The sequence below is a fragment of the Caloenas nicobarica genome, chromosome 1, assembly GCF_036013445.1.
Source record: "Caloenas nicobarica isolate bCalNic1 chromosome 1, bCalNic1.hap1, whole genome shotgun sequence".
NCBI classification, from domain to species: domain Eukaryota; kingdom Metazoa; phylum Chordata; class Aves; order Columbiformes; family Columbidae; genus Caloenas; species Caloenas nicobarica.
Genome location: NC_088245.1, coordinates 169,804,043 through 169,828,132, shown reverse-complemented (window position 1 = coordinate 169,828,132; position 24,090 = coordinate 169,804,043). Strand labels below are relative to the sequence as shown.

At 48.5% G+C, this 24,090-nt stretch overlaps 1 protein-coding gene across 3 annotated transcripts; it reads right to left on the bottom strand.

Moving 5' to 3' along the window:
• Positions 1–15,223: 15,223 nt before the first annotated feature.
• POU4F1 (POU class 4 homeobox 1) lies at positions 15,224–17,310 on the bottom strand. 3 transcript variants are annotated; one of them, XM_065653441.1, is made up of 3 exons: positions 17,188–17,310; positions 15,975–16,270; positions 15,224–15,887 (listed from the first exon to the last, which is right to left on the bottom strand). In XM_065653441.1, exons 1-3 carry the CDS (start codon positions 17,308–17,310, stop codon positions 15,224–15,226), a joined length of 1,083 nt encoding a protein of 360 aa, XP_065509513.1. The 3 variants fall into 3 exon arrangements, with proteins under 3 accessions (XP_065509513.1, XP_065509520.1, XP_065509506.1); XM_065653448.1 differs by having other exon boundaries at positions 15,224–15,918; positions 16,009–16,270; XM_065653434.1 differs by having other exon boundaries at positions 15,224–16,270.
• Positions 17,311–24,090: the final 6,780 nt, after the last annotated feature.

Below are 24,090 nucleotides of genomic sequence, written 5' to 3'. Positions count from 1 at the left end.
TCCTGCAATTTGTCCCACTTCACTGGAATACTTAGAAATTGTTATGCAAAGTAAGCTTATTTCTGCTTCTACCTTCCCTCTGCAGGACATGGGGAGAAAAAAAAACAACTATTCTACTGTGCACTTTTAAACAGGAGTCTTTTAAAATAGAACAGCTGCGTATCCCTGGAATCATTCCATCCACAGACTTATCTATTCTCATAGTTCAATACTAAAATCAGTATGTTTCTAACAACTTAGACTTAAAGGGCTTACTCCTTGAGTGACATTTAGGCTCTATCTTTCACTCCTGCCTTTTATTCAGATAGTATTACCTTCAGGAGTCCCAAAGCTTTTTGTTCTCAACTGGGCCTTAATAGAAGGATAATTCTTCAAACAGGTCTTGCTGTGACAAATGTGGGAATTATATGCTAATGTTCTTTACTGTTCTCCTCAAATCTCAGTTTCCCCAAGTACACACTACTTCTCTGAAAACTATGAATTATCTAATGAGTCTAACCAAGATGCATGCTGCAAGTACTGCTTCAGTTATTAGGCAAAGATATAAAAATAATAACAAGGAAAGCATTTTCAATTAATATGCCTCACACCATCCATTTGAAAAGCTTCAATTACGCTGGTTTATTTTCATTTTAACAGTAAATTAACTTTTCTTATTAAAGTAGGAACAGATCCCTGAGTAAGTGACAGAGCGAATCAAGAATCAAGTAAGGACGTATTTATATCTGCAAAGTAAGAGAGAAAGCTGTAACTCATAAGGGCAACAATGAATATAAATATATTTAGACCGCTGCTAAAAACAAATTGAGATTCACGCCTCCAAGGGTCATGCTCTGCCTTTTTTTGTATTAACTATACACAAGTTTTCAATCAAAATTGGTACCAAGTGAAAAACCTTCTTCACAGAGCATGAAGAAGTAGAGATTCACCTTTCTGACCACCTTCTTTCCTGTCTTCTATATATCCTCATAAAATATTTACTCTGCTTCTGAATGACCACTCTGATTATCCTTAGACTCTTTTTCAGTTTCCCTGATGATGTCATGGAAATGTTAAACCCATTATGCTAAGCTAGGACCTCCATCTACTGTGACCTCTTGGCACTAGCTTCTAAGGACAGCATGATACTTTTACATAAAAGTTAGTCTTCCTTTGGGTCATCAGTACACGGACCCATAATACATCAGCGCTTCAGTCAACACCAGTAAAATTTAAGCAGGGCCACACAAAACATCCAAATCCATTTCGTGTTACAATAAATTAATTAAAACATCTATTAAAAGGTACGATTATTTTCTACTGGAAAATAAGCATTTATGTTATTTCATGGATCCAACCCATAGGTAATACATGACATTCCTTTTCATTAAGCTGTTAGGGAAGTGATTAGTGACTAGGACCCTGCTCTAATTATCTTTAATGTAGTGTTTCAAATTGATCATGCATAATGCAATTAGAAATCATAATTAAATTAATTTATATTGATTTAAGCCTTTATAAGTTGTTAATAACTATAGCCCATTACATTAATTCCTACAAGCCAACATTAATATTTTCAATACGCTGAAACATTTCACTTTTTTCCCCCTTCCTTGAGTCGGGCACTTCATTAAGGAGTTCACAGGGGATGGGCTGCCAAGGGGACGCTTCCTGAAAAGAACCCCCGGAGCCGGTGGGCTCCGGCTCGGCAGACGTGGCCCTTCGTGGTTCCGACGCGAGTGGGTGCTAGGGGAACGGATCGATCGCTGAATTTAATGGGGGAATAATGACCGCTGCCCGGGCTGACAGCGACCTTTTATATTTCCATGGAGACAGAAAGACCCCGGCAGCCGCCCGAGGGGAAAACTCAAGGGATGGGAGTCAAAAAAAAAAAAGGGGGAGTGGGGGTGTTTACTGAAGGAAACAAGTCCAAAAAAGAAGCAGCTCAGGGCGGAGCTCCCCGCTCCCCCAGGGTGGCCGCCACGCAGGGCCCCAGGGCTATGGTGCTTCCCCAGGCAGGGCCGGGGCCGGCGGGAACCCCCGCTGCTCGGCGGGGGCGCGGGGGGCCCGATCGGGCACAGTATGTGGGGACCCCCGGCCTCGGCTCCCTGGGGTTTGTGTTGGTGGCTGAAGTTGGTCTCTCGCCCGCCCGAAGTCTCCCAAATCTCTCCTCTCCTGACAGTGACCTTATTGCTTCCCATCCTGCGTCCCATCCTCCACCCCATCCACCACCACCCCCCAACCAAAAAGCTCTCGGGGAAGTTATTTCGCCCCACTCCAATTAAACCTGTGCAGCGTGCCCCCCTCTTTTCGAAAGAATTATGCATAAAAATAAAAGCAATCAATCCCCCAGCTCGGGATGTCACGGACTAGACAGCGCTCTCAAACGGGTGTACATCCATCCCACCCTTGTCTGACACCTTTCAATCAGAAACGCATGGTCCAGGGTCAAAATAAGTTTTTGCAGTGAGGAAGATGCCCGGCAATAATAAAATCTTACAGCCTGGGGTTAACAAATCATTTAAGAAAACAATTTATGCTTAAATAATATTTCTTTTAAAATAAAATCGGGTTTTGCAAATCACGATTTGATTTGAGAGGCATGAATTCTATTATATGTACGATTTAATCACGGGGTATTTAAAATAGACATTTCCATCTAAAATCCAATCAGAAATCAACACAGTACCTCGAGGCATTAAGATGATCATCTCCATTTTGCATTTGTAAACTGGTAGAAATAAATGTGGCTTGTGGATACCAAGAGGTCAAGTACGGCTGCTCAAATATTTTTCTTACAAAATGACGGATTTATTAGACAAATAAGTAGTCCGGCTGATGCAAAACCCCCAGTGATTGAATTTTGACGTTGAGTCAACAACAACTCGAACTACATCAGTGCTCCAAGATTTAGTTATGATGGTAGAGATTACTGAACAAATAGGAGGCAGAAATGAATACAGATTTCCTAGGATCTGCCCCTGGCACCCTCTTCTTGACATTCCCCTCCATCTGCTATCCCTATTCACGGTGTATTCTAATTAAAGGACTGGGCTATGTCTTCTAATTTTACAAGAACTTTTAAATAATTAGTCTGGTGTGTGTTAAAAGGGAAAGCTTCAGACATAAGGGGATTTCAGTCCCTTTAGGATCTCTCCCTAGCTTTGCAGATATCACAGCTCCTTCCGTGGGTAAGGGTGCAAAATGCCCCTGACTTGATTGCGGAAAGATATGAACCCTGATCAAGCTACCGTATGCAAACACAGGCGTCCTCGGCTCATTTCCAGCCCATTCAAAGAGGATGGTTTGGGGGTTGTTTGGGGGGTTTTGGGGGGATTTTGGTGTGAGATTCCCCGCCGCCCCCTCCCAGTGGAATGAATGTTGAGGGTCCAGCATTCCTGGGACAAATCTTTCCACGCATCCCAGTTCCCTGTCAAACAAGTTCGGGCTGCAGCCTGCGCAGACTCGACAGCGGAATTTTTTAGCGCTGAGCCTGCCCCCTCCCTCTTTCTCCCCTCCTTCTCTCCTTTCAACCCCCACCCACCCCACAGGTGTATGTATCCGAGAGCACTCCCTTGTCTGAGCGGTGCTGGCCGGCGGGGAGCTGGGCATGTGCTGCAAAGCCGACGTGAGCTGTGGGAAAGCGATGTTATTCTTGCTTCATCTCTTCAGCGCTTTGGAGCGTTACTTTTACTTGCTAATCACGAAGGGGCGCTTAAATAATTGAGAGTACGTTTAAGCATAAAGCACTCAGTTTCTAATCTTTTCAGGGGAAAAGGGACTAATCTGCACCTGCTGTGAGAGCCCTTTTTTTTATTTATTCTGTATATTACTTCCCCTCCAAGCTGGACCTGATGGCTCCAATTACAGTTGAGCCTTGCGGAATCCATACCCTCCCTTTCACAGCCCCTTTCTCTGCTCCCTTCTTCTCCGCAGGTATAAACTTTTCCCTGACAGAGAAGAGGGAGCGGGGGAATCTTACTAGACACTATTTAGTTGAGACTATATATATATATTTTTTTTTTTTTAAAGATAAGCTCTTCAGAATTCCCAAGCTCTCCAAATTTGCCTTCTTTCTATTGCCTCCACTGTATCGCATGCATATTTGTAGAAAAGAGAAGCATACACTGGCTGCCAGGGTGATTTAGATTATTTTTTAATAGAGGATAGCTCGAAAGCAGGACTTTAACATAGATTTTCTCCTATTTAGCATTTGGGAATGAATTAACAAGCCTTTCTCCTACTACCTATTTTCACTGCCGAGTTTGTACATTGGGTAGAGGCTTCTCCGAGTGTTGGCAAAGTTAATTCCAGATTTATATTTCTGTAACCTACTTAGGATGCAAAAAGAAAAAAAAATCCTGTCAAATTAAAGTGAGTCCTCCTGTCTTGCCTGCTCCCAGCAAATAACTTGCAGCACCTAATAAATCCAGATGGAGTTCCTCATATAGCCCGGTGCAGAAATAATTATTGTCCTGGCTTGTTTCATGTCAGAGGCCTCTTCGGCTCATCTGTCATGAAACCAATTTCACTTTATTTACATCCATTTGCTAGTTTAATTACTGTGCTGATGAATAGCCTGAAGGAATTAAGTTACGAGTCTTTGGAAACCTAAAACGACAGATATATGGGTTACCTTTTAAATAGAAGAAGGAAATTATGGGTGGTGTGTGCACCAAAATTTAAAGGTAATAAGAGCCTTTCACTATCTAGGTGGAAATGCAGAATCAACTGACACTCAGCCCGTGCATTTACTTCTATCTAGATGTAAAGTATTGCTTAGAAAGGCTTCCATGCTTTTTTGCAGGTTAAATGTAATCTGTATTAAAGCAAAGGTTCTGGAAAATGGGTGCCAGCTCTAGGTCCAAGTACAAACGCACTCATTATTTTTCCAGCCACCGAAAGGGAAAAAAGGTCAGAAAATAGGTCTGTCTTAAAAACTGACTTCTATATAAACTATGCCATATTCAACACAACAAATACGGTTACTATCCCGTGTTTGGAATTGTAGAAATTGTTTCAAGTGCTTCCTCCCTCTAACTTGCCTCTCTGTGATGCTCTGTACCAACAGAGGGAATTTCGTCCGGCTAGAGAATCTTGTGCTTTTTATTTAAACCTCTGAAAAGCAGAGTTTCTCTGTCTTTTCTGTGTCCCTATTCTAGCTCATGTCCTTTCTCTTTCTCCGGGTGTTTTTCAACCATTTCCATCACACACGTGGGTGCCGCTTGGCCTGGAGATCAGGGGTAGGGGATCTGTCCGATCCACTATCACGCTCCCAACGAGGGGACCCTGCTGGAGGGTCCTGGCACACCGAAGTGCTCCTCTCCTCCCCCTTCTCCACCACTCAAAAACTTTTCTGAGCCGCTGTAACACTTTATAATAATCTAGAATTTCAAAACTTTATGAGGCATGTGCCTCAGTCAAAGGTCAGTTTCTTTAATGTTCCCTTCATTCATCATTAAAGAAAAGAAAGGGAAGAAACCTAGCAGTCTCGGAATTAGGAGAGGACTGTTGATTGCCCGGGCTGTGCCCTGACGTGTCATCTACCGACCGGCAAACAGGGTCCAGGAGAAACCCCTGTGAGCATGTTCATTCTAACTCTGAAGAGAAAGTCCCCAAAAATACCCCATCTTACAAGCAAAGAGCAGAAACCAGACTCGAAAGCCTGTGCTTCTTCTCGGGCGATAAGTCTTGGCGTTATCTACATCAGGACATCTTTATTTGCCTGAACAGCAGAGGTTTGGATGGGCCCGCCGGTCCCGTTTTGAGGGCTGCATGAAAAATTCACGTACACAAGGGCTTTTACACCACTCTCCTACACAGACTCCTTCTTCCTCTGTTCCCGATAATTTTGTGGATCCCATGGATTTAGGTACTGTGAGACAAACCTCCCGTGAAGAAATGAGTTGCTGCAATAGGTAACGGCACATGTAAAAGCGGTATGAACGGTCAGAGGTCTGGCTGCATTTAGGGAAAGTGGTCCCTGGGTCGCTAGAAAAAGCCTTGCCCTCAGAGACACCCTTCTCAAGAAAGCTGAGAGGGCGGACAGAGATCGCCTAGGTCACAGAAGTTGAGCAGCACTTTAAAACCAAACCCTTTGCCAGGGGAAAAGTGACACGTTTCCCACTCTCCTCCCTCAAATCTCGCTATCGCCTGACCTGAGCTGGTTACACGAGGGTATAAAAGAGCGGATCAAAAAAGAATTACAGTTGTGTGTTCGAGGTACTCCGGGTCTTTATATCTGAGAGAAATGAAAGGAGAAAGTACACAGCAAAACAGGGTGGGGTATTAAAAGCCTCCTTTCCCCCCCCTACCCTCTCCTCCGCCTCTCTTCTCTTCCCTAGCTCCCCCTTTGATTAATAGATCCATGTGGCTAACGGCCTGACATATGGTGTGCGAAGCAGCTTGAGATGCTACCTCAGGCATCCCCTACGGCCATTAACATATTACAGGCTTCTGTGCAGCCAGACAGCCAGCCCTCACCCGCGCCGACCGCCTCCCGCCCCGCACCGCGCTCAGCACCGCGCTCCGCACCCCACACTGCGCTCCGCACCCCGCACCGCGCTCCGCATCGCTCCCGGCACCGCTCCCCGCACCGCGCTCCGCGCCGCCCGCCCCGGCCCCGCCGGAGCTCTCCGTGGTGCTGAAGCGGCGCCACGGCCGCCCGCCGCTCCGCCTGCGCGCAAGCCCGCCGTGATAAATAAAGGAGTTCAAAAAGCAGGCGGGCACACACGCACGCACCGATCTGAAAAAGTCCTGAGCTGCTTTCAAGCGACAGCAACACCACTCCTAGTCCCTAAAATAGGGATTTCGCTCTCTCCTTTCTTTTCATCTGAGGAAAAAAGTAGTTGCTATGTATAAAACCTGTACTACAGAGAACACAAAAATTGCCTTGTGTGGAAACCGGCTGCATTTAAAATGCAGTACCAGCTTGCAGAAACGGTAGCTTCCTGCAAATAACCCAAAAGTTAGGAAACGCGCATCTATAGCACCTGGCAGTGGGGGAGAGGTGTTAGTCCCAGCCCTGTTATTTGGAAACGGGAATTATAGTACACAATACAGTGGCTGAGAATGCATCAAAATCTAAGGTTTATTTAATCCATTTTAAGGTTTCTGACAGAAACATAAATCACTCTCTGCACTTTGCCTTTTAGTCTCCTGTAGATAACTGCCCTAGCTCTTTTGAACTTTGTTCTGACTGTTTTGTTAGGAAATAAATGCTAACACTAGATTAAACGTTTCAGATAGCTTCACCTTCTGATTTCAGGAAAATAGTGTTAATAAGGAGCTTTGATGTTGTTTTATTTTCAGACTGTATGCCTTAAGGCAGAAAAACGCATAAAGGTAGCTGGGAAAGTAAATTGCCAGAAGCGAAGAGCACCCTCCCTTTCAAAATCCTGTAAGTACTCCTCTCTCCTACATCAAACCGATCCTATGCAGAGCAGCACTGGTTGGTATGAGATTTCCTGGCTTTTGCAAACATCTCTCATTTCAACGCACACACGACGACGTGTGTGCCTGTGTTTACATGTGTGCGCTCAAGAATTATCAGTTGTTAATGAAACTGAAGATTATAGGGGGAAATGCGAAAGGTTCATCGCAATTGCTGTGGTTTGTTTGGGGGGTTTTGTTTCTTTCATTTTCTTTTTTTTTCTTAATAAGAATATAAAATCCCATGGGGAAAAGAATCTTAGAGATTTGCGGTGAGGACTAAAGCAGATTCAGCTTGAGTAGAGAACTGTAGACCTCCACTACGCTGAAGCAACCCAGAATAAAAGTTTCGCATACTGTACGTTTGGGGTCTTTCTAGTTATTCTGCCAGTAGCCTCCTACTGCTCTTTCGGGAGCCCAACACATCAGCATCGCAGATTCCTCACACACAATCAATACATTTTGCATAACACGAGTCTCTCTCGAACGCTCTCTCGCGCTCTCTTTCTCTGTTTTAGTTTGTCTCTCGTAGGTGGACGGGGTTTCTACACGGGGCTTTTCTTTTAAGAGATTAGCGTCGGCGATACAGAGTCTCAAAAGCGAGCCGTGCGCGGTAGCTGGTCCTCAGGTCAGGAATTTCGCTGGAGCCGACCACAGCAACCTCCCAAGCATGCGGTTCAGTTTCAGACAGACACAGCTTGCCTCTCTCCGGTCTCTCCTCTTGCACCCCCCCACTTCACCCCCCCTTTCTAGTCCTCTTACAGCAGTGCTTTAATAAAGTCACATAAGTGATTGAAATTAACATAAATCATTATTAGTTATTAGGATTTGCTCTAAATTACTCTGTGAATATAACACCAAACCCCATCTGCCACTCCTGCTCTAGCAGCAATAGATTGCAGATAAAATAAATGTCCTTACCCCATTAGAATGTTCCTGTCTCTGTAGCCAAAAGCCAAACAAAAGCAATAAATACAGAGCTTTTTTCTCTCCACTATTCAGCTGTGACTGTTTTCATCAGCTCTTCCTCTAGAAAAGCTCGATAGCTGCCTGAAAATATTGCATTTTATATCACCAAAGGGCGATTAATATTGCATTAACTGTATTTAACATTTTTTAGGCGCGAGTAATCTGAAATGAGTAAGTTTCTGTTACTAAATACAGAGGATGTCAGAGCTGGTGAAAACAGCTTAAAATATCTGTATAAACAGATTATTTGTTTCATACTTTGTATTTTTATAATGTTATGGTATAGTGTGCTCTGTTTGAAGTAGAAGAAGCCATGCTAATGGTCTGTTTAAAGTATTCTGACACTGTCTGGAGACATCCAAGTCTCTGCCTTCATTAAATGTTTATTGTCAACACTTCAGTGAAAAAAAAGTCTTGTGTAAGTGAATTTCCACTGCTGGATGCTGTCAACACTTTGTTTTATTCTGATCCGCGTGTACAAAAGTTTGTATACATTATGCTGAAGTGAAGAGAGGCAGAGATTTAGTGATCTATAATTAGTTACCAAACAAACTTTTGTTAGTAATTCGGTTTACATAATGACCATAATCAAGGACTAAGCTATGTATATCGGCGCCTTGTCTTCTTTCCACGCAGCCTGTAAAAGAGACATATTCATCTTGACACGCTATCCTCTTGCCAAGGAACATATTTATTAAAAATAAATAAATAAATAAATAACCCAAACCCACGGCTTTTACATGCTTTAGCTTTGGCTTATACTTTTAACTTGTTCTCTTTCACCCGAGCGAGGGATGCGCATATGCCTCTATCCCTCCCCGCACCTCGGCGGTCGCAGCATGAGCCGTGTGTCTGCGGCGCGGCGTCTGTCCAGGCTCCCGCTGCTGGACCCGGGCTGGGGGCGGTTTGTCCCCGCACCGGGAACCGCTTCATGCTGCACCCTGGGCGAGCCGGGGGGTCGCTCGGCGTTCCCGCCGAAGGAGACTCTTTCGAGACTTTTATCACTTGCCTGTGAAAATCGGTGCCAAGTTACAATTTATCTTCAACGCAGCAGCGCAGCGTGTCTTTTTCTGGTATTTAATTTTGATACGAAACCTTTCAAACACTTCAGTCCTTAGAGTGATTAACGTCTTATGACATCAGATTTTTTAAAGTAATTCACCCCCTTGCTTCCCGATATGTTTGGGTTTTTTTGTTTGATTGTTTGTTTTTTAAAGAGGTGCTTAAAAACTTTCCCTCCCAGAATTAGAAATGCTTTGGCACACTTAGGTGAGCAGGCTGAAGGAGTTAAAATGCAGTTCAAAAGAGGACTCCTGCTTTCCCAGAGGGGCTGTGACCCCGCGTAAGTCCAGAGACCAATTTGGGAAGCAGATTTTGCATGCGCAGCTGCCCCTGGACGATCAGCCATCGCTCCCGGGCAGGGTTTGGCTGGTGACATGGCTGTAAATAAACCCGCACGGGTACAGCAGACCGGGCTCTTCGGCCCCGTCCGCCCGCGGAAACACCGCGCTGAGTCCCCCTTAAAGTTGCGTCTTAAACCAGGAAGAGAAAAGCCGGGGGTGAGGGGGAATGAGGACGGTGAGCATCCCGCGGCCCTCTGCATCCCCCCGGGGAGGCAGCCCCCGCGCAGGAGGCGCTGTGGGGGCCCCCCACTGACTGGCGCTGCTGTCGGCAGTGCGAAAGCAAAAGCGGAAAGTGCGCGGCTCTGCCCGCGGGGCTGTGCCTGCCCCTGCCTGCCCCCAGCCGCCGCTGGGGCCCGCCGGTGCAGGAGACACTTTCTACTGCTGTTTCTTCAAAGATTTATGTGTGACATCCTATTTTAAATTAACTTTTGGGCCCAGGGTTTCGTTCATCCACCCATGCAGCCACCCACCCGCCCGCCTACCTATCTGTCTTGCCGTGATGCGAAAGAGACTTGTTTGTAGTTTTACCACCTCGGTCCCATCTCTGGGACCTATATATTCAGCTGACCTATATATTCATCTACTGCTTTTCTCCCAAACCGAGCCTCCTTCAGGTGCGAAGGGGTTGTGAAGGAGGAAAAAAAAAAAAAACAAAACAAAACCAAAACGCTTTCCAAAAGCGGAAAGGGAAACGGGGCGGGGGAGCGGAGGTTCGTGCAGCATGCCTCCCATCAAGCTGTCTTGACAACAATTACTAAAGTTTTTAATTAGCCTCTTGTTATAATTCATTTTATTAATTTTCCAAATCTCAGCCCATGAATTATTAACGGCGGCTCCGTAATTGTGTTTGCGGCGGCGCACGTGATGGCGGCCGCGACTCGCCCCGCGTGGGTCCCCTTCGCGCCCGCGCTGGGGAAGGGGCCCAGGCAGCAGCCGGCTCCGATGTTTTATCAACCTTTAAATAACGTAATTACCGATAATCAGACGCTCGTCTGGCAGGTGGAAACAGGCTCCCAAGCGGGTTGGAATTCTGCTGCCGATCTTTTAAAAATCAATTAAGCTTTTCTCCGCTTTGGAATCAGCAGGTAAATATAATAAAGCTTTTTTTTAAAAAAAAAAAAAAATAGTGCCGGCTGAAAAGCGAGATATAAATAACTGAAGGGATCTAAAATCGTTTGGGAAATTCCAGAATAACACAGGGCAACAGCGGCGGTATCAAGGTTTATGCGCTCAAGTCCGTCAGAGTTAAAATAATTATCTTTCTACAAATCTATCTCTCTTCGGAGGAAAGGGTGGACACAGGGAGGCGGGAAAGGAGGCACATAAACCATAAAGTCTGTGCTGTAGGACACTTCATTTCCCTTCTGGGGAGCCTTTTTGACTTGTTGAAGCGGGGCCGAATTAGTCTTAATATCACAGGAGAGTAAAAATCAATACGATCGTGGCAGTGGGTGTCTGTTATTCACTTATGATCGCCTAATCTAAGTTGAAAGCAAGCGGTGAGCAACTGTTAAGCAGAAATTCCAGGAGCCAGCCCGGGTCTTGCGGACTTAGGACTGGAAAAAACACACCAGGAAAGCGACGAGATACCTCAGGTGTGGAGAAAACGCCATCGAAGGGACGGCAGCACCGAAATGTCCTCGGCAAGGGTCACAGATGCTGAACGGCCTGAAGGGCAGGAGCCATCGGAGGTGGCACCTGCAGCGGCCTCGGCCCGAGTCACAAGCGGGAGCGGAAAATGTCTATTTTTATGGTCACGAATTGCACTCATGTATGCAGGAGGTTGCATATTGTTGGGGAATAAATGCAAATATGTGTTCTGCCTCTTCGACTTTTCTCTCTTACTTTTTTTCTCGGATGCAAAAGTTTTAGCAGTCTTTAGGTTAGACCTTATAAACACGAATATGAACCCTCTTTCTTTCTTTCTTTCTTTCTTTCTTTTAGTGAGGCATTTATTAATAAAGTCGCATTAGTATTTCGTGTTTTTATGAACTACTCAGATCTCATCCGACGGAAAGCAGGACATTCCGGTTTTGCACAGTTTCCTACCATGAAAAATAGGAAACTCTGCAAAGCTTTTATTTTCACGATCTGTTTTATTAACATATTATTTTTGCTTTGTACTCGATAAGGATTGTACTTATTACAAAACAAACTCCTTAACTTTTCAATACATACATCGGTCATTACTGTATAATACAAGTGTGGTATCGCTTGTAACATTTTAATCGTTTGGGGCAGATGAAGAAAAAAACCCGACATTTGTTATTGTTTTTATTTGTTCATTCCTGACTCTCCAAAAATGATATGCGGTAATACTTTTCTATAAAATAATATTTTTACAAATGCATTTATTAAAAATTCTGATGACATTTCAAGTTAATAACAACAGAAACAAGTCAATTTCTGGTGGACGAGTTCTATGGGTTTTTTAAAAAATACCTTTAGTGCTTTTTTCTTAACATCAACAGTTGTTTAAAATCACAGCTTTTTGAACGTATTATTCTTTTCTGAACATCACGCTTCCTTGATTCACAGATTTACCGGCGAAATTAAAAAGATTTGGCTAAAATATGTCTACAGAAGAAATAATCCCAGCTATTAAGTAACTTTTTACATTTGGCATCTGATCTAGTCACAGGTCATCAGAAGACAGAAAGAGGTTCTTTGATCACTTGAAGCAGTAGGTGGCATCCTATACGTTCCTAATGAACAATTGCATTTACAACATCAGGAGAGATCAGTTTACGATTTTCATATTTATTAACCCAAAATAAAAATAAAGTATCTTGTTACATAATTAAGTGCAATTAGGCCAGTCAGAACAACATATAAACCTGAAACCACCCAAGCTTTTCTTCTTTATACATATTTTGTAGGTGCATAATCCTTTCCAGCAAACTGAAAAGAAATACTTCAGAAGTCCTTCTTAAATTTTTACTTTGATTTATATTCTGCAGTTATAGAATAAACTTCAAGAAACAGACGCAGCTAATATATAGTTAATTTTATTCAGAGCACCGATTTTCACATAAGACCTATCTCAAAGTAATGATTTCTGGATTTAGCAGAAAAATACATCTCTCACTATTTTTTTTCTTTTTGGTTGAGTTAGTCTTATCGTCTAGCGGCCATACTTTGAATTTACCAGCCGTGTCTTGGAAATATTTTTTTAAATGCACCCAATAATAATAATAATAATATTAACTATTCTGTTTTCACATTAGTTTTATCTGTAAGTATGCTGGGACGCATCTCCCTGTTGTATTTTGGCGTACAGAAATATTTCTGATAGAAATAAAAGTAATAAAGACACAACCAAGGAGAAAGCTCAGCAAACATACATGGACAGGTAGATTATTCAGTGAGACATTTCAGGATCCACGCGTGGTTGCAGTTTTTAACCTTTTGTTTTTGTGCATTAAAGAAAATATTTACAATTGTCTTTCTTATCTTTTTTTTTTCTTTTTTTTTTCCTCTTTTAAATCTAAATACAAGAACGTGACAAGAATGTTTGTGTTTTCGGTGAAAACAGGCAGTTAAACTGTGAAATTACACCATCCACAAAAGATTCTACCAGAAGCTAGTCTATTTAGTGCTCAGTTTCAAAATGCATAGAATGTTTGCGCTGCAAACAATGATACATAAATTAATAATAATAGTAATAATATAAATAGTTAAATAAATAAATAAATAAATAAATAATATCGAGACTTTATAATGGATCTTTCTATGCCTTCTTTTCTTTTCTTTTATTATTTTTTTTAGGTCATGCATAATTTCAGACTATTGTCTGTTTTGGTTTAAACGGGAGGGTATTTTCTTTTCAGAAATTCCTTATTACTTGAAAGCCTTAATAGTCCTTCGCCAACAGCCAGAGCCAGCAATGGCTTCTGCACGTAGCTGGCGTTTTTTACCTAACAAGCTCTGATTTTTTTTTTTTTCAATCCGCGAGATATATAATGCACCTTGATTATTAGTAGTAGTACCAGCATCGCTACTACGGAATAACATCATCGCTTCCAATCCGGGAGACCGTGATAGTGCAAATCGAACCCCTCCACACACCCCCAATAGTCATCCTCTACCTAATATTTATTATTGACAATAAACGACTTTTAAGCCCAAATGGGGTTTTGTTGCGTGTTTGTTCCCAACATGCAGACCCCTCAGAAACAAATGCCATTTCAAACCCTGCACTGGTGATTTCTTTTGCCTTTTGGGTGCAATAACCCCCAGCCCTCGGGGGAAACCAAGGCAGGACCTTTTTCCCCACCGCAGCCCGTTGCTAACCTAAATCCAGCAGATTTGGCAGGGATGCCGGGAGGCACGGGGTGGGGAGCGGGGGGGAGGAGAGGGAGGGGAGAGGACATAGTTAACCACGAACCTTAATGAATCTGAACATTCTCTTTCGAAGAGCATCCCTGCTCGGGCAGGTTTGGCATCTATCTCCAGACACATCTCTGCAGAGACAGGGACCTGTCTTTAGACATAGATGGAAACGCAAACCACGCAGGCGAGGGAAGAGAAAGAAAGGGACTGTGGAGTAACTTTTTGTTCGTTTGTTTTCCTTGAGCTAGCTAGGATTATTGAGGCAACAGTGGAGGGGAAAGGGACCGCTCCCGAGCCTCGGGAGGTCCAGCTGCCCCGCCTGGCTGCGGCCACCGGCCCCGGCCCCACTCGTACCGCTCTCCCGGCACAGACAAGACCCATCGTCAAAGCCTCGCGAAGAACTGCATTCGAGGAAAAACAGAACAAAACAAAACAAAACCAAAACAAAACCCCAAACAACAGCAACCAAAAATTAAAAAAAAAAAAAATCCAAACCCAAGCCAACCAGAGAAAAAGACCCCCCACACCAAACCACCGCCGTCCTCATTCATTACCAAGCCAGGGAAAAGAAAGAAAACCAGAAAGTAATGAAAAGAGACCCAAACCAAACGTAGCATCATCACCGACAGTTTCGCCTTCCGGGTTTGTTGGTCGATTTTGCTTTCCTTCGGAAAGTTGTGACTTAGGTTTCTCGGTTTGTGGTTGTTGCTGTCACGGTATTTATTGGTGTGTGTCTGTGTGTGTTTACGCTTTAAGTTGCTTTTTCTCCCGCTTTCTGTCGGGGAGTGGGGGGGCAGAGGGCGGGATGGGGCCGCAGAAACAATCCCCACGGGGTTCTAGAGCGTTTTTACCTCCTCTCTCTTCCTTCTTCTCGTTGATGTCCCAGTGTCTTTTTGTTTTAATAATTGATAGCGCACACCTCCCGCACGCCCCCCCCCCCCGCCCCGAGTACTTCACGTTTAATTTCTACATCGTCCCTTGGTCCCCAGGAGCTTCCCACGGCGTCTCGGGCGACGGCGGTGGTGGGTGGGCGTCCCACACGGCCCCGACCCGGCCCCCCCTTGCGCCCACGGTGCCCCCAGTGCCAGGGCCGCCCCTCCCGCCCACCCCTAGTAGGTGGCGGAAAATTTCATCCGTTTCTGCTTCTGTCTCTGGTTGCAAAACCAAACCCTCACCACGTTCTTTTTGAGGTCCAATTTCTCGGCGATGGCGGCGATCTTCTCGGACGAGGGCCGGGGCTGGACGGCAAAGTAAGCCTCAAGTGAGCGCTTCTCCGGGGCGGCGATGGAAGTCCGCTTGCGCTTCTTCTCGCCCCCGTTGAAGAGCTCGGGCTTGTTCATTTTTTCCCGCTGGGCGCCCTCGGCCTCCTCCAGCCAGGCCTGCAGGATGGGTTTGAGGGCGATCATGTTGTTGTGGGAGAGGGTGAGGGACTCGAAGCGGCAAATGGTGCTCTGGCTGAGGGAGCCCACCCCCGGGATCTTCAGGTTGGCCAACGCCGAGCCCACGTCGGCCTGGGTCACCCCCAGCTTGATACGGCGCTGCTTGAAGCGCTCGGCGAAGGCCTCCAGCTCCCGCGGGTCCGTGTCCGAGTCGCAGATGGAGGCCAAGCCGGCCGCCCCCACCACCGCCGCCGCCGAGGCCACCTGCCCCGCGGCCCCGTGGTGCGCGGCCACCAGCCCCGGGTGCGGCAGCCCCGACGGCATGTTCATGGCGGCCGGGTGCGAAAGGTGGCCCAGGCCGTGCATGTGCGAGTGCGGGTGGGCCGAGGTGGAGATGAGGCCGCCGCCGCCCCCGCCGCCGCCGCCGCCGCCCCCGCCGCCGCCGGCCCCGCCGCCGCCGCCGCCCGCCCCGTCGTGGCCGCCGCCGCCGGCGCCTCCGCCGCCTCCGCCGGGCATGAGCGCCAGGGAGGGGGAGGTGATGTGGTCGAGAAGGTCGCCGGGCTCCAGAGCCTGGTGGTGGTGGTGGTGATGGTGGTGGTGGTGCGCCAGGGGCACGGTGGAGGTGGAGGTGCAGGGCACGCTGTTCATGGTGTGGTAGGTGGCATCCGGCTTGAACGGGTGGCTCTTGCCCTGCGAGACGGCGATGTCGACAGCGGCCAGAGCCTCGGCCCGCGCCAGCAGGGTCTCATCCAGGCTGGCGAAGATATTGCTCTGCAGCTGCAAGGGACACAAAACAGAGCGGGGTGCGGGGAGAGGAGGGCAGGTGGGCGCCGGGTAGGGGGAAAGAGAGGAATCAAAGAGCAGAGAGGGAAGGGGACGGTGGGGGGAATCGTGGGGTTGCAGGAGGATGAGGTGTGCCGTGAGGAGGGAAGGGGGGAAAGTCGAAGGAGGGGAGCCCAGGAGGGGAGAGAGAGGTGGGCAAAGTTGGAGTGACCGTGTGGGGGGGAGCCGGCAAGCAGTACGTGCGTATGAAAGGGTACGGGGTGGAGGAGAGCCAAGTGAATGGGGGAAGCGGTGTATAGCAGGAGACAGCACGGGGATGGGAGGGGAAATAGGGGTTTCGGTGGAATAATAGGGGAGAAACCGAGGAGGGGAAGTGAAAGAGGAAAAGAAGGAGCGAAGAGTAGAAAGGGCAAGCAGTCGGGGGTGAATCCGAAAAAAAAAAATAAAGAAAGGACGAGGGCGTGAAGGGAACAAATGAATAGATACAAATTAAAAATAAAACAAGAATAAGGAAAGAAAGAAGAAGAGAAAGGAGGAGAAGGGGGAAGAGAAGAAGAAATGGATCTGTAACTCTCAGCTGGGGAATTATGTCAAACACAAGAGCACATAAAGCGCATTCCTTTTCAGAGGCCGAGTCATAAAAATTAATACAGAAAGTGGATGAAGTCGGAGACTCGTGTGAACACCGCTTTCAAAAAAGATCACAGGCGCTCAGATGATTGCAGAGGAAGACATGAAAAAAACATTAAGCGCCGCTTGTCAAAATGTGCCTCGCAGCGGTTTTTTTATTAATGCACATACACATACATGCAGTATACAGAAAAGAGAGAGAGAGAGAAAGAAAGAGTGTGTGCGTGTAAGAGAGAGAGAGAAAGAAAGAAAGAGGAAAGCTGCAGCTGCCTCTCCCTTACCGGTGGAGTTGGTAGACATGCTCTTCTTATTGCTTCCGAGCTGGAGTGTAGAGAGGGGTATTTGTGCTCAGGTAGGGTGGGATGCATGGCAAAATGCGGCTGTTTGCTGTTCATGGACATCATCTTGAAGGCTTGGCATGTAAATCCACAAACACTCCTAAAGTCGGGGGAAAAGTGCTCTCCGGGCGCTCTCCTCCCGCCGGGGGAAGCCGCGGACGGCGGCGGGTGGCGGAGCCGGTGGCGGCGGTGCCGCAGCGGACCCTGCCCCCGCCGCCGCCGCTGCCGCGGTGGCCGGGGCTGAGGTGGGCGGGTGAGCGGGCGGCGAGGCTCCCTCCGGCCCCCGCCGTCTCACTCGGCTGCCTGCCGCTGCCCGGCGCCGGGCGCGCTGCGCTGCGCTCTGCCCGCACCTGAGCCCCGCATCCCGTGGCTACCGCCGGGCGGGCTCTCGCGAGAGCGCGGCGGCTCCGGCTTTGACAGGCATCAGCTGTCTCCCCCCCTTCCTCCTCCTCCTTTTTCTCCTCCTCCTCCTTTTCCTCCCGCCGCCCCCGGTCCCTGCCTCCCCGCGCCTTGTTGCATCTCCCGCAGCCCTCGCCCGTCTCGCCGGGGCGGCGGCGGCGGGGCCGCTCTTATAGCGAGAGACGCCGAGCACCGGGCGGCTGCGGCACCTGTGGCTGCCACACGTGCGCGCTGCGCGGCCACCAGCGCGGCCCGAGGCGCCCCGACGGGGCGGGGATGGGCGGCGGGGCGCGGAGGCCGTGGGAGCCCCCGGGGCGGGGCCGGCGGGGTGCGGGCGGGCGCCGCTGCCCGGCCCTCGGCACCGAAATACAGAGGTGCGTTGCCCCTGCCGCAGCCGAGGGGAGAGGCGAGGCCGCGTTGAGGACCCCGCGTTGAGGGGCATCCTCTGGCCGCACCCCGCTACTTTCCAGAACCATACGCCGGTTCCTTGAGAAGAACCACATTTGTTTGAAGCGCCCAGAGGCTACTGATTTCCACATAATTCCAGTCCCCACCACCCCATGTAGTTCTGTTGCAAATATTATTGTGTGAGGCACCGCTGGTGGCAGCCGCTTCCCCCACGAGGAGCGCGTGCCGAGATGAAATTGCGCGTTTCCTCCTGGATTCTCAGCCAGTCCCCGCTCCCTCCCCGTGGGAAAAATCAAGTTTCACTGGCGTGGTCTGAAGCAGAAAACCATCACATTAAGAACTTCCTTTCTTCTTTCTTTCTTTCTTTCTTTCTTTCTTTCTTTCTTTCTTTCTTTCTTTCTTTCTTTCTTTCTTTCTTTCTTTCTTTCTTTCTTTCTTTCTTTCTTTCTTTCTTTCTTTCTTTCTTTCTTTCTTTCTTTCTTTCTTTCTTTCTTTCTTTCTTTCTTTCTTTCTTTCTTTCTTTCTTTCTTTCTTTCTTTCTCTCTTTCTTTCTTTCTCTCTTTCTTTCTCTCTTTCTCTCTTTCTCTCTTTCTCTCTTTCTCTCTTTCTCTCTTTCTCTCTTTCTCTCTCTCTTTCTTTCTCTCTCTCTTTCTTTCTCTCTCTCTCTCTTTCTTTCTTTCTTTCTTTCTCTCCTTCCTTCCTTCCTTCCTTCCTTCCTGTCTTCCTGTCTTCCTTCCTTCCTGTCTTTTCCTTCCTTCCTTCCTTCCTTCCTTCCTTCCTTCCTTCCTTCCTTCCTTCCTTCCTTCCTTCCTTCCTGCCTTCCTGCCTTCCTTCCTTCCTGCCTTCCTTCCTTCCTTCCTTCCTTCCTTCCTGCCTTCCTTCCTTCCTGCCTTCCTTCCTTCCTTCCTTCCTTCCTTTTTCTTTCTCTCTCTTTTCTGTGGTTTATCATTTGAACAGTTTTGCACTTGAATGAAATGGTTAAGGAGTGACTAGGGTTAATAACACATGGTCGTTTTTAGGAGTGATTCGGGGTTACTGTCCCGTTTTAGAGCAGATTTGTTTTCTTTAAGCTGCTTATGAAGTTGGAGGAAAAACTGCCGAGGAGTGAATCTGCTACTGTGCCTGTGGGATTAGTGTGAGTCCCCAGGGAACTGCCCGCGGTGAATCCTGTCCCCTGGGGCACGCTGGACCCATCCCTCGGTCACCGACCAGCTGCTAGCGGGTGTGTTTCAGGAGCGCTGCCGGCAGGCAGGCAGCAGAGAGAGGCAGTGGGGTGTTCGAATTAGAGATGTGACAGCCTCGGAGTGCATCGGAATTACCCTTTTTCTCCTGAATGCCTCTTATTTATGCGCATAAACACAGCCGAAAGGACATGCAGGCACACGCACACAGCACAAACCACAACCCCAGGTAAAGTCCACATTTGTCTTCATAAGCCTTTCCCCAGCTCCTCATCCCGTTCGGGAGGAAGGAGGGAATACTGCCAATTACTTGTGTGAAAGGGAGCCAGGTCTCCATCCATTACCGCGTCCCCTGGGGTGGCGGAATGCAACTTCATCTCTGAGGGGGGCGAACTTGAAAGACACCGGTCAGAAGCTGGGTTGAACTCTCCTTGTTTATCGAAATCATTGCATCAGAATAGGCAAATCATACTTTATATGGATTTTTTTTAAGCCACGAGACTTAGTCTAGCTATTTCTAAGCTACCGTGCCTTGTAAAGAGAAAGCCTCCTGGGGAAGGGATGGAGAGGAAAAGGAAAGTGAGAGACACAACCACTTTTTGCCAAGTTGCTGAGCGGCCAGCTGCAGGAGGAAGGCCCAAGGAGTCTGCCTTTCCCTGCCAGCAGCGACAAGCCAGCCAGCAGCAGGCACCGCGGGGCTCCTTGGCCTATCCCGGCGGGGGAAGGAGGCAGAAAGCCGGGCTCAATTCCACGCCCAGTGGAGGAAGGCGTGGGACGGCGGCTCTGGCTGCTCCGCCTGGGATGCGTGGGTGCTTGTCTGCATGTCTCTGTGCGGCCCCGGCTCCCCAAGACGCCTTCAGGCCAAGTTCATCAGGTTTCCGTAAGGGAAACGCTGACAGCAAGGGAAAATCGCCCAAGCAGCGACAAAGGCTACCGGGGACGGGGTGGATTTATAGGTTAAGCGATGACCTGCCTTCCTCCCCACATGCTACCGGGTTTGATTTGCCTCTGCGGCCGCGGTGTCTAACCTCCTCGGCGCTGGGCTGGCAGGGGAAGGGGGCTACACGGGGCCGGGCAGCCCGGCCCCCGGCCCTGCCCGCAGCAGCAGAACGGGCAGCGCGGCAGCCCCGGCCCCACCGCGCCGGCGGGAGCTGGGACAGGGGCTCGGGCAGGCGCCGGTGGGTGAGACCCTTCTCCTTGGCCGGAGGAACATCAGACTCCTCCAGTACTTTTAAAACGACCCCTTCTGTTGACGTGCTTTTTTTTTTTTTTTTCAGCCAGAAACGCAGAAAATTCGGCCACTCTCCCACCTCCGCCCCAAGCGCCAGCAGTAGGTTGAGCAGGCGAAGACCTCTAGATGTTCTAAGCATCTTTGTCCCATCTCCCTGGTGTCTTCTGGAGGCAGGGATGTGGGTTGGCACGTTGTCTCTGTCGTTTGAGATGTCGTTTGGCAAGTTGGGGGTGAAGTAGCCCCGCCAGCTGGAGAGACCCCCCGTGCCAGGTGCTCCTCCTTCCTTCATTGAAAGCTCCCGGGGCGCGGTGACCGCAGCAGCCCCAGGGCCGGGGGTGACAGTGTGCGGTTCAGGGGCACCAACATTCGAGTCCCGGGGAGGCGCGGGGCTGCTGGCTCCCGCCTGGTCCCTCCTGCTGCCCCCGGAGGCAGAACCAGCGGTAGGAAATCGCAGCCAACTTTTCCCTCTGATCTCTCAGAGGTGCGAGGAGTAGACGGTAGAGACCAGGGAGAAGAGAAGATTTTTTTTTTCAGGCATCGTTTGGTCTGTCGCTTATCAAACTTTCCTTCGAAGTCCTTGGGACACTTTGTTGGGGTTTTTTTGAAAGAGAGGAAGCGCTAACCTTTAAAGCAACGCTTTACATTACAGCCCCTCCTGATGCTGCCCCGACCGTAACGCCCGCTGCGGTGCTGCAGCCGGTGTCCGCGGCGCAGCTTCCTCTGCTCCCCCTGCCCCACCGAGCGCGGGGGCTGCTGCCCGGGGGGTCCCCACGGCTCTCCGGGGACCAGCCCCCCTTGTCACCGGCCCCCGGCGGCCCCCCCGTCTCCCTGCTACACGCAGCTGTCTCCCCTGGAACGCGGCTTGAGCTAGGTTTAGCATCGGACGGGCCTGGTAATAGATTTCATTTTAATGTTCGCTGTTATTTCTATTCCTCGTGGGTACATCCAATCTCATGAATACTGATGGCAATAAACTCACAGGCTTTGAGGGGCGAGTTCATTGGAGATACGACCATGCTGTAGCCCTACTTTTATGGCCCAAGATGCTCAATAAAGTGATGGAGGCAAATATATATACACAATACATTTACTTGTCTCCCGTAGTTTTCTCCAGCTTTGAATGCAAGAAATAGGCAGATTTCCTTAATTGACTGAACTGCCTATCTCGAGAAAGTAATAAAGTAACCCCTTATTCCCGCAGTGAAACGATTTATAAATTAATTACTGTAACCCATTGTATTTGATTTCTCTTTTTAAGATTCCCAAAAGATGAATATAATAAAGCTTGAGATATTAAGTATTAACTCCTGATCATAGTTTATCATATAACCCGACCTAAAAAAAAAGAAATAAGGTAATGTGAAGCTTATAGAACCTCTCACTCTAAACGTTCTGGAAATTTTTATTTCACCAAACGTTAGCTTTACATTTTTTAGTCGCGGTATTTGTCCTACCCTGAGTGTCAGTAAGAGCACTGAGAGAAAACCTACAGTACGTGTGTTATTTGGTGAAGTTCACAGAAAGTCAATATCCCACTTAGTGTAAAAGCAATTTTCCCTTTAGATGATAAAAATCAACCTTCAGAAGAAAAAAACCCCACCCAACCAACCTCTTGGGTGAATGCACAAAAAGTATTTCCATGTCCTAATGAGGACTTTCCTTACATCAGCAAAGACCTGCTAATTACTGATGTACAAGCCGCAATAATTGCTTTTGCAGCCAAAGTGTAGAATGTTGTCATATTAAAAATTGAAACGCTTGATGGTGATTTAAGTCCCAAGGTAGTTCACAACGTCCCCTTTCGGGAAAGTTAAGGAGACCGGAGGAGCCAGGCAGAGGTCCGGTGAAAAACGCTGTAGGTCCTGTTGCTAGTAAAGTTTCTCCTTCTTAAGTGATGCGGAGGAATTAAAAAGCTCACCGAGAAGCCCCTCCAGCAAAACACCTCCCAGACACACTCGCTTTCCACGCCGGGTCCGTGGGCAAACCGGTTGCCGCCTTTCACCCGCGCCCACGGTCGCTCCCGCTCCCAGGGCGTCACGTTTCGATGGGGTAACCGAAAAACGCTGGCTTGCTCCCTCAGAATGACCCAAAGAGGGGCTCGGAGAGGACATGGGGTCGGTCCGGTCGTCAGTCGAGTCTCACCGTGCTCCGGGATGCGCTCGGCTGCCAAAACCGGGAGCGGTGCGCTCGGCTGCTCCCGCCCCCCCCCGCGTGAATCAAAGCACCTTCCGAGGGGCTGGGAAGTAGTTGCCTTGTCATGTAACACATTGCCCTGATTTATTATAAAATTTTAACTAAATCATGCATATTTTAACAGCCTTTAATCACTGCATGAAAATTTAATTCATGAACTGTAGCGCGTTTAAATAAATGAAGTGTTAATTCATTAGGATTAATTAATTTGTTAAAGGATTGTGTGCAAGGTTAAGGTGGAAGAAAAACTCTTTGTTAGTTTCGCGTCTTAATCACCAGGTTTTGTTAACAGTGAGGAGGGGGAAAAAAAAAAAAAAGAAGGAAAAAAACCGCGACGAGGGTTTGCGTGGGAGCCCGGGGAAGGGCAGCGCCGGCGGGAGGAGCGAGTCCGCAGCCGATGGGGGAGGGAAACCTCGGCCTCTCCGGGCTTTTTTTTCGTAGCTGGGGTCGGGCGGGCCGACGGTGGTGCCCGGGCTGGTTAATTAACTTAATCCTAGCAGAGCAGGTGGAGGCGGGTACCGAGGAGCCCCGGGAGGCGGGTGATGATGGCCGGCGCATCCCCTCGCCACCCTCCGCGCAGGGGATAAGGACTCAGCGCCGCCGCCCTGCCAGCGGCTGGGAGCCAGCGCGAACATTTCTCTTCCCCAAACTTGGAGGCAGGTCTAAGTCAGACGGGGAGAAAAACCGTCACTGACACCGTTTTTTTTTTTCTGGGAGGTCCGGATCGCCACGAAGCCGCCGCGGAGCTGCAACCACCCAGCTCTACGGCCGGTCCCCGCTGCTCCGGCCGCGACTCCGGCCCTCAGACGTGTTTCAAGGGGAGAGCGACCCGGGAAAGGGGCAGGGACCCCTCTCATCCCTGCCCAGTCCCCGGGTTTTTCCGGCACATCGCGCCGGCTTGAAACCGGCACCCCAGAACCTGGTTTATGAGCATCAGGTGCGTGTAGTAGCTGCCTGATGGATTTTGACATCGTCTATCTGGCTTCTTTAAAAAAACAGCAGACAGCACCCACACAGCGTGTAAGAGCACTAGAGAGGAAACAGAACAGCTGCCCAGGGAGGTTGTGGAGTCTCCTTCTCTGGAGACATTCAAAACCCGCCTGGACGCCTTCCTGTGTAACCTCATCTAGGTGTGCCTGCTCTGGCAGGGAGATTGGACTAGATGATCTTTCGAGGTCCCTTCCAATCCCTAACATTCTGTGATTCTGTGAAACAGTGCTTTCTACTGAGAAATCTGAAAAAAATCAGGAATACTAAACTTCATTTGTTTTTCAGCCCGGTCTCACCCTCCCTTGCTATCTCCCACTGCACTCAGGACTGCCAAGCGCAGTCAGGCGCTGTGCTTCTCCCACTGTTCTTCAGCTGATGCTGGCAGCTTTTCCAGTCAGAGCTAAGGGACACCGAGGCACTAGCTCGATGTTAGGTCACCAAGGC

Bases quoted from the DNA above. Each gene is read 5' to 3' on its own strand.
- POU4F1 (XM_065653434.1), bottom strand. From the start codon at position 17,310: ATGATGTCCATGAACAGCAAACAGCCGCATTTTGCCATGCATCCCACC. The intron at 16,271-17,187 runs GTAAGGGAGAGG...TGTCCCTTGCAG, and splicing joins CATGTCTACCAACTCCACCG to CTGCAGAGCAATATCTTCGC.